The 13,981-nt window shown below is 41.8% G+C and overlaps 1 protein-coding gene across 1 annotated transcript in view; it reads right to left on the bottom strand.

The window, feature by feature from the left end:
- Positions 1-13,981, bottom strand: part of LOC145903197 (protein NLRC3-like) — a 223,617-nt gene that overhangs the window by 165,240 nt on the left and 44,396 nt on the right. The window contains exon 4 of the mRNA XM_082991264.1: positions 494-1,798. Within this exon, the coding sequence (XP_082847390.1) occupies positions 494-1,798 (1,305 nt within the window). The remainder of the gene's footprint in view (positions 1-493; positions 1,799-13,981) is intronic.

The raw sequence follows: 13,981 nt of genomic DNA, 5'->3' as shown, positions 1-13,981 counted from the left end.
TGACAAGTCGGAGCAAGATTTGAAAAATCAGGTGAGGTTTGAACTCATGACCATGGGCCAACCAACGCTCTACCAACTGAGCTACAGGAGATCTATACCACTAATATTTCATGCAATGGCATGATTGGCAGTATCGCCAAGCAAGGAACTGTGCAGTTGGGCGATCATGCCATTGCATGAAATATTACTGCGTTATCTGATACGGTGGTAGAGATCCCCTACGTGTATGTGAAGGTTGCCTGGCAAGTTGTGCGCTTGCGCACCAGTGTCCCTTCGCCACAATATACACCGTGAAACCACTGAGCTCAGTTGGTAGAGCGTTGGGCCTGGTCAGCCCAGGGTCGTGAGTTCAAACCTCACCGGGAGCTTGATTTTTCAAATTTTGCTCCGACTTGTCAGGAAAAAGTGGCTGATCCAGCCAGGCAGCAATGCGTGGGTTGCCAAGCCTGCAAACCTTATGACACAAAATATACAGATCAAGGAATGTACTTACAACTTTCCTTTCCAAGCAAGAGGCCACAAACAAATCGTCGCGTCATGTTCCAGTGTTCTTCTCCAACCAATGTATCAAGGAATTTGTCGAAGTCTTCATCTGGCATGAACAAGGAAATGTACGAAGCAGCAGAAAACTCCTGAATCATTTGGTGAACAAAGAAAAAACAAGAAGCTGCAACATCGAAAACTTTTCTTTCTGAAAACCACGAAAAGTTTGGTAGTTTTATTATAACATCTTGTACTTTAAGATACTCCAGGCCCACATTTGAGAGTTCTTGGTGGGTAAATACAACAGTTTTACGAGTCATTCCATTATATGCCATTCTGCCAAGTGCTTCTCTCAAAAAGTGTATACTACCCTTAGCATGCTTGGATGCATCGAGTTGTTGCAAAACAACATCAAATAAGCTTGTGATTGTACCAAAACAGTTTTTGTCACCAAACAAACCAGCATACACAGCAAACTGCAAAAGTAATGGATTGTGACAAAAGTCTAGCATTTCTGGAGTTTCTTTAAGTTTTTCCCACAGTTCGTTTGCCTTTTCTCCAGCATAGAAATCAAATAGCTTCTTCGTGTTTTCTGTAGTAAGGTCACGGATATATATAGTGGGTTTTGGACGAAGTCCCACAGGAATGGAAAGCAGTGAATGAGGACGTGATGTAAAGATCAATGATGATTTTTTGAACAGGGTTTTGCTGCAGAGATTGGCAACAAGCTGTTGAACTGTGAACCGAGTTTTATAATCTGTATTAATTCGCTTAGTATTTTCTAATGACCATGTTGCCTGGTCCAGTCCATCAAATACCAAAACACATTTTTCTTGGTTTTGTTTCATCCATTTAAATGCAGCATCAAGGACAGTTTGATCAACATCTGGAAACTGCCTATCAAGTAGGAGTTCTTGAAGTGTGAGTTTTTCAGCTCCATAATCTAAATTCATGAAACTTAGGTGTAACACCAAATACCCATCTTTGTTTTTTCTCAAAAGTTTCTTGGACAAAGTGGATTTCCCTGCACCAGCTGCGCCAATAATGGCAAGAAACTGATCACCACTTTCGATTGTGGAAAGCAGCTCATCAAAAGTTATGGGCTCTCCTTTAACTTTATTTTCATTGTACCTTATTGTTGATGGCACAAACTCTTCACCTTTCTTGGTATCAATACCTTGGTAGAAATCACGTTTCTCCAGCTGTGGACAAACATCTGGGATTCCTTCTTCATTTAAACCAGAAAGAGGTGTGACAGACTTAATTTTATCCTGTTCATGTTTGATGATTTCAATGGCTTCTTGCTGCTTTTTGTCTGCAGACAGAAATATAACTAGAGACAAGTAATTATGGCTCACTAGATATTATCATATGGAAGCATTCGGGCATTATTGTCAGACATTATCTATAGGTAAATATTTTAAATGCAGTAAAGAGGATACAACAGCTTACTTTCATCTGCTTGGTCACCTTCGTTCGATGGACCTGCAAAAATTCACACTAATCTGACTTTGAGGGTATAATATCGGCTTTGTATAAAATGAAACGGTTGGTTGGTGCAAAGGTTAAAAAGTTTTATTGCAAAAATTAAATGTGAACATAAACAGAATGTACCATTTAATGTTGCATTAGTTTACAGTGCATTGATCAGTTGACAAATATACCTGGAGTATTGTTGATGTTTATTATTGTTAGTTGATTGCCATCACCTTGAACCCCGGCAATGCTACCAGCTATGGTTGCTCCTGTTGCTGATATGTGCTGTGAGGAATCTGATTCAAAGTTAATATCTTGTTAGTGCCTGAAATAGCATTTGCACATTACTTGCCTAAAAATAAAAATTTCATTTTAGTTAGGCTACTTTAATTAAAAAGTCACTATGCATGATACATTCCCAATAAAGCTAAGGTTTAGTATGAGGCATAATTGATTTTAGTAACTTTCCATTCAATTTTATGTAATAAAGGAGAGATAACACATTAGACCTGCTTTCTGTTGGACAACTTTCGAACCAGATTCTGAAATTGTTGTAGTCATTTTTCTTCTCTTGCTTTCTGACTCCGTCATGATGTTTGTCGGCAATGTCCCCCTTTCGAAAACAAATGCAGCAACTTGGCACAATTTTTGAAACCTTTTCACTGCAAACAAACATAAATGCAGCTCACAGAAATCATTTCTTTAATCCAAGCTTAAACTACAAAACAAAACCTCAGTACAGATAAATCTAGCAACTCTTTAAAACCAAAGAAAGTCTGCATAAACTTATTTATGCAAAAAAAACACAAGGATATTTCGTTAGGACTCCAGCGCAATCCTTTCACCCTGTATGTGACATTGTGACCTCTGTAACTACTGTCATTTCGGCGAAATATTTTTTTGTTTAAACGAAATATAATTCACGCATGAATGAACACCACTTCAAGGGATTCATCAAAAACAAAACGCAACTACATACCCAAATTAGAACACATTGACTATCGAAAAACATCAAATGTAACTTTAGCATACCTATGCTATCGAATCTGACAATATTCGTTCACATAAAATATACTTTAAGGTCACAAAACTTGTAAATTTGATGCGGTCATGAATCAGGCAGATAGTGGTGTAGTCGCTTCATATAGGCGAACATTTGAAACCTTTCCGGGCCATAAGATTTTTTTAAATTTTGCACAGGGCTTGCCTGAGGCCTGCTGATGAACGTGGTATAAGTTAAAATACCAACTCATTTCAAATTTCCCAGCGAAAGGAACTTAACTGCAGGTCACCGCCTGTGACGGCAAGTAGCCCATTGCCCGCGTACAGCTTGGCGACAAGGTCTCTTGTATAGACGAACATTTGAAACCTTTCCGGGACATAGGATTTTTTTAAATTTTGCACAGGGCTTGCCTGGAGCCTGCTGATGAACGTGGTATAAGTTAAAATACCAACTCATTTCAAATTACCCAGCGAAATGGATTCAACCGCAGGTCAACGACTGTGACGAAATAGAGGTCATTGCCCGCTTATACCTTGGCGACAAGGTCTCTTGTATAGGCGAACATTTGAAACCTTTCCGGGCCATAGGATTTTTTTTAATTTTGCACAGGGATGGCCTGAGGCCTGCTGATGAACGTGGTATAAGTCAAAATACCAACTCATTTCAAATTTCCCAGCGAAATGAACTTAACTGCAGGTCACCGCCTGTGACGGCATGTAGCCCATTGCCCGCGTACAGCTTGGCGACAAGGTCTCTTGTATAGACGAACATTTGAAACCTTTCCGGGACATAGGATTTTTTTAAATTTTGCACAGGGTTTGCCTGAGGCCTGCTGATGAACGTGGTATAAGTTAAAATACCAACTCATTTCAAATTTCCCAGCGAAATGAACTTAACTGCAGGTCACCGCCTGTGACGGCATGTAGCCCATTGCCCGCGTACAGCTTGGCGACAAGGTCTCTTGTATAGACGAACATTTGAAACCTTTCCGGGCCATAGGATTTTTTTAATTTTGCACAGGGATGGCCTGAGGCCTGCTGATGAACGTGGTATAAGTTAAAATACCAACTCATTTCAAATTTCCCAGCGAAATGAACTTAACTGCAGGTCACCGCCTGTGACGGCATGTAGCCCATTGCCCGCGTACAGCTTGGCGACAAGGTCTCTTGTATAGACGAACATTTGAAACCTTTCCGGGACATAGGATTTTTTTAAATTTTGCACAGGGTTTGCCTGAGGCCTGCTGATGAACGTGGTATAAGTTAAAATACCAACTCATTTCAAATTTCCCAGCGAAATGAACTTAACTGCAGGTCACCGCCTGTGACGGCATGTAGCCCATTGCCCGCTTATACCTTGGCGAAAAGCTCTCTTGTATAGGCGAACATTTGAAACCTTTCCGGGACATAGGATTTTTTTAAATTTTGCGCAGGGATGGCCTGGAGCCTGCTGAAGAACGTGGTGTAAGTTAAAATACCAACTCATTTCAAATTTCCCAGCGAAATGGATTTAACCGCAGGTCAACGCCTGTGACGGCATAGAGCCCATTGCCCGCTTATACCTTGGCGACAAGGTCTCTTGTATAGGCGAACATTTGAAACCTTTCCGGGACATAGGATGTTTTCAAATTGTGCACAGGGATGGCCTGGAGCCTGCTGATAAACGTGGCATAAGTTAAAATACCAACTCATTTCAAATTTCCCAGCGAAATGGATTTAACCGCAGGTCAACGCCTGTGACGGCATAGAGCCCATTGCCCGCTTATACCTTGGCGACAAGGTCTCTTGTATAGGCGAACATTTGAAACCTTTCCGGTACATAGGATTTTTTTAAATTTTGCACAGGGTTTGCCTGAGGCCTGCTGATGAACGTGGTGTAAGTTAAAATACCAACTCATTTCAAATTTCCCAGCGAAATGAACTTAACTGCAGGTCACCGCCTGTGACGGCATAGAGCCCATTGCCCGCGTACAGCTTGGCGACAAGGTCTCTTGTATAGGCGAACATTTGAAACCTTTCCGGGACATAGGATTTTTTTAAATTTTGCACAAGGATGGCCTGGAGCCTGCTGATGAACGTGGTATAAGTTAAAATACCAACTCATTTCAAATTTCCCAGCGAATTGGCTTTAACCGCAGGTCACCGACTGTGACGAAATAGAGGTCATTGCCCGCTTATACCTTGGCGACAAGGTCTCTTGTATAGGCGAACATTTGAAACCTTTCCGGGACATAGGATTTTTTTAAATTTTGCACAGGGCTGACAAATTATTGCCAGAGGAACGTTGGTTCGGGGCTTGCACATATTTGCCTTCACAATCAGTTTTAAACAACATTAAATGCGAACATAGTGGCAGCAAACGAATAAGCGATTTATGGTTTGTAAATTTAAATATGCAGCGACTAAAAATGGATAAAAAAATTTATTCGTTGTATTTCGGCGCATTTTCCTATGGTGGCAATGTATTCCGACGCACAGATAAAAAAAATTTATCGCGTGTGCGCGTTTGATATTGCGTATTTTGATATCACTGGCACTGGAACTTCCTCACAAATTGGCGCCAATGTCTATTACAATCCGAAATTATGTGAACGTTTAATAGATGTGGTTTTAAGCAGAATATGTTCAACGTCTAAGTTATAACTTATAATGCTTGGGGATTTGTCACGGCAATTCCACGACGGTAAATCCACCAACGAACAGGCCAACATGTTTATTACGTACTCGAAAGATTGCAATGTGATAAAGAGTTGCCTCCACCAAACAATCCTTCACAACAACAAAACTCAAGGAATTATTGAGCAACATTTTCGAGATTTAAAACGAAACATAATTGATGGAAAGCGAATAGCTCGAATAGACGATTTTGCTTTGAAATACTATGATGCCATTAAAGTTTTAGAAAAACTCTGCCGATTCGTTAATGAGCTTTCGTGGAAAACCGAACAAATCCCCTTCAAACCCAAACAACACTAAAACCGCTAAACGAACATTGGTTGTGGAGTCAAAGTTTAAAAAGAGGAAAAGAAACAAAAATTTACGACTGTAAGAAAATTGCAGATTTCGTTTGGAATCATATACCTTTAACCCCAACTTCAATTTTTGACACCGCCCTCGTCATGCCCTGTCGTCAGTCAGTTTCTTGGTTAGATTTGTGTTCCCTTTGCAGTAGACCTCGTGGGAAAACTTATTGTACTCAAAACCCGGCGAATACACATGACGACTTAACAATTAGTTGGTTAACGGACAACGTTGTAGATTGTTATATTTCCAGAACACTCCGTTATTGTAATTTACGGCGCCTTTGGGTTTGTGTCAACTATTACAGCGGCAGAAATTTTGCAGGGCAAACAATTCAAAAATATTCGCAAAGCACTTCATGGTATGTTTCACAACGAACGTTTGTGTGAGCATGTTTTTATTCCAGTTCTTTTTGAAGGGCATTTTGTGATTTTGTGGTTTAAAAATTTTGAGAACGAAATGGTTCTTTATGATTCTACTGGAAGTTCGCGAAAGGAACTCAGGTCTTTAGTAAGAAAATTTTTAATTTCGATTTTTGTTTCAATAACCGGTCGTGATGTTTCTTTTAAATCCGACTCACTAGTACATCAAAGCGATCTGTCTAGTTGCGGATTGTGTGTATGTTTCACCGTAGAAAAAATTGTAAACAACGTAATTGGGATTGATAAGATTGAGTTCGACGTTGCGCGATATCGTATTTGGATAAATTTTTTTTATCTGTGCGTCGGAATACATTGCCACCATAGGAAAATGCGCCGAAATACAACGAATAAATTTTTTTATCCATTTTTAGTCGCTGCATATTTAAATTTACAAACCATAAATCGCTTATTCGTTTGCTGCCACTATGTTCGCATTTAATGTTGTTTAAAACTGATTGTGAAGGCAAATATGTGCAAGCCCCGAACCAACGTTCCTCTGGCAATAATTTGTCAAACATATCGCGATATTGTTTCACAGCAGTTTGATGCTGCAGTTTTTTGCGAAGTTCTTCCCTCATTAGTCCACACACACGTCTACATTTCTTACAAGCGCGGTGATGGTTTCTTTTTCCAGTAATTTGTACGTGGCCTTCAACTTTATCCACAAACGACCAAAACGTCACTTTAAATTTTACCTCACAAACACAATTTTCACATCTTTTGTGCGTACAATACAAGTTTACCCAACCTTCCTTATAACATTTGTCAAAGTTCTTGATATTCTTCACGCCACTACAGTTAACCAAGTAATTTTTAGCTTTGTTCGGGACACAACCCGCGTAAATTTTCCGAAGGTGCATTACTGTGACATCAACGTACGCTTTACTACCAAAGTGACTTGCGAATCTATTTTGATTGCCATTCCTGAAGTGAAAGAACGAATTTACTGTCTATCGCGACGTCGGCTGCATATTGATGGGTTTCGAAACTTATTCCACCAAGTTCACTTGTCACGTCAAAATTTTCATGTAATATCGAATTAAAGTTCATGCCATTGTTTTCATTGGTCAAATTATTGTGAACTTTTGCAGATGCCTCATCACTTCTAATTTGTGTATACAGCTGTCAAGGGTGTAGTAAAAGCAGGTAAAAGTGCGACAGGTGAACTTGTTACATGCGACTGAAAATCTAGTCCAGAAAACGATGATGGAAACATCCCTTCATCGGTGTCAATCACTCTTTGCTCTCTATTATTTGTCACAGTTTTATCACCACCAACAGCAAAATCATCGGATTTTAATGGCCTATGTTATACAAAACAAGATTTCGAGCACAAATCAAATCCAGGACAAACCAAATGCGACCGTTTCCATTGATTTTCCGTTAAACCTACAGCGACGGCCGTTTCCTCAAATACACATCTGGGATGAAACCATTGCTGGAAAGATTCACATTCAACCATTAAAGTGCCATCATAGGGTGCGTTACAAATACAAAATAAAGCCTCACCGAAAGGCGTTTTGGGCTGTGTGGACAACTTCGGTGATGGTTCGCAACAATTACGTTGTTTAAAATACGACTGTGCCGTTTTGCGAAATGATTTATCTTCTAGCCAAACTTTTTTACTTTCATCCTGTTTTTTTCATTTACTGGAAGTTTGCAATGTTTCAAAACTGCTTTTACGGCCTTGTTTGGTAGTTTTAACTTGTGGGGGTATTCTTGTAGGCACTCCACTAAAGATGGTAATGTGGCGTAAAACAAATTTTGCTTTTGGTGACCTGGGCTATGTGGAGAAAGATCAAGACGTTGAATCAATGTGTTTTGTAATTTATGGACTCCACAAAAATTCAGCAACTTTTTAAATCGCCTGTTAACTTGCATTCCGGTCCAAAGATCTTTGGAACGAAGAAAGTTCAAACGACTTTTCGTGGTAAAATTTTTCAATCGATGTAAACGCAAGTACTTACAAATTGTGTCAATTTTTTCATTGCAAGTTTTACACCGTGAACCACCGGTGAGGACCAGGCGACAAGACAACTGCACCGGCGTTAATAAAAACAAACCGGGAATGCCACTATTTCGAATGATTTTCCGAGTTAATCGCTGGACTCCGGAAACAAAACCAAAGCTGTTTAAGGCGAAACAACAAATATACCCAAACCCAACCGAACATGTTCGCTTATATACAAGTGACCCGGAAAGGTTTCAAATGTTCGCCTATACAAGAGACCCTGTCGCCAAGCTGTACGCGGGCAATGGGCTCTATGCCGTCACAGTCGGTGACCTGCAGTTAAGTTCATTTCGCTGGGAAATTTGAAATGAGTTGGTATTTTAACTTATACCACGTTCATCAGCAGGCCTCAGGCAAGCCCTGTGCAAAATTTTAAAAAATCCTATGGCCCGGAAAGGTTTCAAATGTTCGCCTATACAAGAGACCTTGTCGCCAAGGTATAAGCGGGCAATGACCTCTATTTCGTCACAGGCGTTGACCTGCGGTTGAATCCATTTCGCTGGGAAATTTGAAATGAGTTGGTATTTTAACTTATACCACGTTCATCAGCAGGCTTCAGGCAAGCCCTGTGCAAAATTTAAAAAAATCCTATGTCCCGGAAAGGTTTCAAATGTTCGCCTATACAAGAGACCTTGTCGCCAAGGTATAAGCGGGCAATGACCTCTATTTCGTCACAGTCGGTGACCTGCGGTTAAATCCATTTCGCTGGGAAATTTGAAATGAGTTGGTATTTTAACTTATACCACGTTCATCAGCAGGCTCCAGGCCATCCTTGTGCAAAATTTAAAAAAATCCTATGTCCCGGAAAGGTTTCAAATGTTCGTCTATACAAGAGACCTTGTGGCCAAGCTGTACGCGGGCAATGGGCTCTATGCCGTCACAGTCGGTGACCTGCAGTTAAGTTCATTTCGCTGGGAAATTTGAAATGAGTTGGTATTTTAACTTATACCACGTTCATCAGCAGGCCTCAGGCAAGCCCTGTGCAAAATTTAAAAAAATCCTATGTCCCGGAAAGGTTTCAAATGTTCGCCAAAACAAGAGACCTTGTCGCCAAGGTATAAGCGGGCAATGGGCTCTGCGTCGTCACAGTCGTTGACCTGCGGTTGAATCCATTTCGCTGAGAAATTTGAAATGAGTTGGTATTTTAACTTATACCACGTTCATCAGCAGGCTCCAGGCAAGCCCTGTGCAAAATTTAAAAAAATCCTATGTCCCGGAAAGGTTTCAAATGTTCGCCTATACAAGAGACCTTGTCGCCAAGGTATAAGCGGGCAATGGGCTCTGCGTCGTCACAGTCGTTGACCTGCGGTTAAATCCATTTCGCTGGGAAATTTGAAATGAGTTGGTATTTTAACTTATACCACGTTCATCAGCAGGCTCCAGGCAAGCCCTGTGCAAAATTTAAAAAAATCCTATGTCCCGGAAAGGTTTCAAATGTTCGCCTATGCAAGAGAGCTTGTCGCCAAGGTATAAGCGGGCAATGGGCTCTATTTCGTCACAGTCGGTGACCTGCAGTTAAGTTCCTTTCGCTGGGAAATTTGAAATGAGTTGGTATTTTAACTTATACCACGTTCATCAGCAGGCTCCAGGCCATCCCTGTGCAAAATTTTAAAAAATCCTATGTCCCGGAAAGGTTTCAAATGTTCGCCTATACAAGAGACCCTGTCGCCAAGCTGTACGCGGGCAATGGGCTCTATGCCGTCACAGTCGGTGACCTGCAGTTAAGTTCATTTCGCTGGGAAATTTGAAATGAGTCGGTATTTTAACTTATACCACGTTCATCAGCAGGCCTCAGGCAAGCCCTGTGCAAAATTTTAAAAAATCCTATGGCCCGGAAAGGTTTCAAATGTTCGCCTATACAAGAGACCTTGTCGCCAAGGTATAAGCGGGCAATGACCTCTATTTCGTCACAGGCGTTGACCTGCGGTTGAATCCATTTCGCTGGGAAATTTGAAATGAGTTGGTATTTTAACTTATACCACGTTCATCAGCAGGCTTCAGGCAAGCCCTGTGCAAAATTTAAAAAAATCCTATGTCCCGGAAAGGTTTCAAATGTTCGCCTATACAAGAGACCTTGTCGCCAAGGTATAAGCGGGCAATGACCTCTATTTCGTCACAGTCGGTGACCTGCGGTTAAATCCATTTCGCTGGGAAATTTGAAATGAGTTGGTATTTTAACTTATACCACGTTCATCAGCAGGCTCCAGGCCATCCTTGTGCAAAATTTAAAAAAATCCTATGTCCCGGAAAGGTTTCAAATGTTCGTCTATACAAGAGACCTTGTGGCCAAGCTGTACGCGGGCAATGGGCTCTATGCCGTCACAGTCGGTGACCTGCAGTTAAGTTCATTTCGCTGGGAAATTTGAAATGAGTTGGTATTTTAACTTATACCACGTTCATCAGCAGGCCTCAGGCAAGCCCTGTGCAAAATTTAAAAAAATCCTATGTCCCGGAAAGGTTTCAAATGTTCGCCAAAACAAGAGACCTTGTCGCCAAGGTATAAGCGGGCAATGGGCTCTGCGTCGTCACAGTCGTTGACCTGCGGTTGAATCCATTTCGCTGGGAAATTTGAAATGAGTTGGTATTTTAACTTATACCACGTTCATCAGCAGGCTCCAGGCAAGCCCTGTGCAAAATTTAAAAAAATCCTATGTCCCGGAAAGGTTTCAAATGTTCGCCTATACAAGAGACCTTGTCGCCAAGGTATAAGCGGGCAATGGGCTCTGCGTCGTCACAGTCGTTGACCTGCGGTTAAATCCATTTCGCTGGGAAATTTGAAATGAGTTGGTATTTTAACTTATACCACGTTCATCAGCAGGCTCCAGGCAAGCCCTGTGCAAAATTTAAAAAAATCCTATGTCCCGGAAAGGTTTCAAATGTTCGCCTATGCAAGAGAGCTTGTCGCCAAGGTATAAGCGGGCAATGGGCTCTATTTCGTCACAGTCGGTGACCTGCAGTTAAGTTCCTTTCGCTGGGAAATTTGAAATGAGTTGGTATTTTAACTTATACCACGTTCATCAGCAGGCTCCAGGCCATCCCTGTGCAAAATTTTAAAAAATCCTATGTCCCGGAAAGGTTTCAAATGTTCGCCTATACAAGAGACCCTGTCGCCAAGCTGTACGCGGGCAATGGGCTCTATGCCGTCACAGTCGGTGACCTGCAGTTAAGTTCATTTCGCTGGGAAATTTGAAATGAGTCGGTATTTTAACTTATACCACGTTCATCAGCAGGCCTCAGGCAAGCCCTGTGCAAAATTTTAAAAAATCCTATGGCCCGGAAAGGTTTCAAATGTTCGCCTATACAAGAGACCTTGTCGCCAAGGTATAAGCGGGCAATGACCTCTATTTCGTCACAGGCGTTGACCTGCGGTTGAATCCATTTCGCTGGGAAATTTGAAATGAGTTGGTATTTTAACTTATACCACGTTCATCAGCAGGCTTCAGGCAAGCCCTGTGGAAAATTTAAAAAAATCCTATGTCCCGGAAAGGTTTCAAATGTTCGCCTATACAAGAGACCTTGTCGCCAAGGTATAAGCGGGCAATGACCTCTATTTCGTCACAGTCGGTGACCTGCGGTTAAATCCATTTCGCTGGGAAATTTGAAATGAGTTGGTATTTTAACTTATACCACGTTCATCAGCAGGCTCCAGGTCATCCTTGTGCAAAATTTAAAAAAATCCTATGTCCCGGAAAGGTTTCAAATGTTCGTCTATACAAGAGACCTTGTGGCCAAGCTGTACGCGGGCAATGGGCTCTATGCCGTCACAGTCGGTGACCTGCAGTTAAGTTCATTTCGCTGGGAAATTTGAAATGAGTTGGTATTTTAACTTATACCACGTTCATCAGCAGGCCTCAGGCAAGCCCTGTGCAAAATTTAAAAAAATCCTATGTCCCGGAAAGGTTTCAAATGTTCGCCAAAACAAGAGACCTTGTCGCCAAGGTATAAGCGGGCAATGGGCTCTGCGTCGTCACAGTCGTTGACCTGCGGTTGAATCCATTTCGCTGGGAAATTTGAAATGAGTTGGTATTTTAACTTATACCACGTTCATCAGCAGGCTCCAGGCAAGCCCTGTGCAAAATTTAAAAAAATCCTATGTCCCGGAAAGGTTTCAAATGTTCGCCTATACAAGAGACCTTGTCGCCAAGGTATAAGCGGGCAATGGGCTCTGCGTCGTCACAGTCGTTGACCTGCGGTTAAATCCATTTCGCTGGGAAATTTGAAATGAGTTGGTATTTTAACTTATACCACGTTCATCAGCAGGCTCCAGGCAAGCCCTGTGCAAAATTTAAAAAAATCCTATGTCCCGGAAAGGTTTCAAATGTTCGCCTATGCAAGAGAGCTTGTCGCCAAGGTATAAGCGGGCAATGGGCTCTATTTCGTCACAGTCGGTGACCTGCAGTTAAGTTCATTTCGCTGGGAAATTTGAAATGAGTTGGTATTTTAACTTATACCACGTTCATCAGCAGGCTCCAGGCCATCCCTGTGCAAAATTTTAAAAAATCCTATGTCCCGGAAAGGTTTCAAATGTTCGCCTACACAAGAGACCTTGTCGCCAAGGTATAAGCGGGCAATGACCTCTATTTCGTCACAGTCGTTGACCTGCGGTTGAATCCATTTCGCTGGGAAATTTGAAATGAGTTGGTATTTTAACTTATACCACGTTCATCAGCAGGCTCCAGGCCATCCCTGTGCAAAATTTTAAAAAATCCTATGGCCCGGAAAGGTTTCAAATGTTCGCCTATACAAGAGACCTTGTCGCCAAGCTGTACGCGGGCAATGGGCTCTATGCCGTCACAGTCGGTGACCTGCAGTTAAGTTCATTTCGCTGGGAAATTTGAAATGAGTTGGTATTTTAACTTATACCACGTTCATCAGCAGGCCTCAGGCAAGCGCTGTGCAAAATTTAAAAAAATCCTATGTCCCGGAAAGGTTTCAAATGTTCGCCTATACAAGAGACCCTGTCGCCAAGCTGTACGCGGGCAATGGGCTCTATGCCGTCACAGTCGGTGACCTGCAGTTAAGTTCATTTCGCTGGGAAATTTGAAATGAGTTGGTATTTTAACTTATACCACGTTCATCAGCAGGCCTCAGGCAAGCCCTGTGCAAAATTTAAAAAAATCCTATGTCCCGGAAAGGTTTCAAATGTTCGCCTATACAAGAGACCTTGTCGCCAAGGTATAAGCGGGCAATGGGCTCTATGCCGTCACAGGCGTTGACCTGCGGTTAAATCCATTTCGCTGGGAAATTTGAAATGAGTCGGTATTTTAACTTATACCACGTTCATCAGCAGGCTCCAGGCCATCCCTGTGCAAAATTAAAAAAATCCTATGTCCCGGAAAGGTTTCAAATGTTCGTCTATACAAGAGACCTTGTCGCCAAGCTGTACGCGGGCAATGACCTCTATTTCGTCACAGTCGTTGACCTGCGGTTGAATCCATTTCGCTGGGAAATTTGAAATGAGTTGGTATTTTAACTTATACCACGTTCATCAGCAGGCTCCAGGCCATCCCTGTGCAAAATTTAAAAAAATCCTATGTCCCGGAAAGGTTTCAAATGTTCGCCTATA

Source organism: Ascidia mentula, chromosome 5 (assembly GCF_947561715.1).
Source record: "Ascidia mentula chromosome 5, kaAscMent1.1, whole genome shotgun sequence".
NCBI classification, from domain to species: domain Eukaryota; kingdom Metazoa; phylum Chordata; class Ascidiacea; order Phlebobranchia; family Ascidiidae; genus Ascidia; species Ascidia mentula.
Note: the sequence above shows the minus strand (reverse complement) of the source record. Positions and strands in the feature narration are given on the sequence as shown.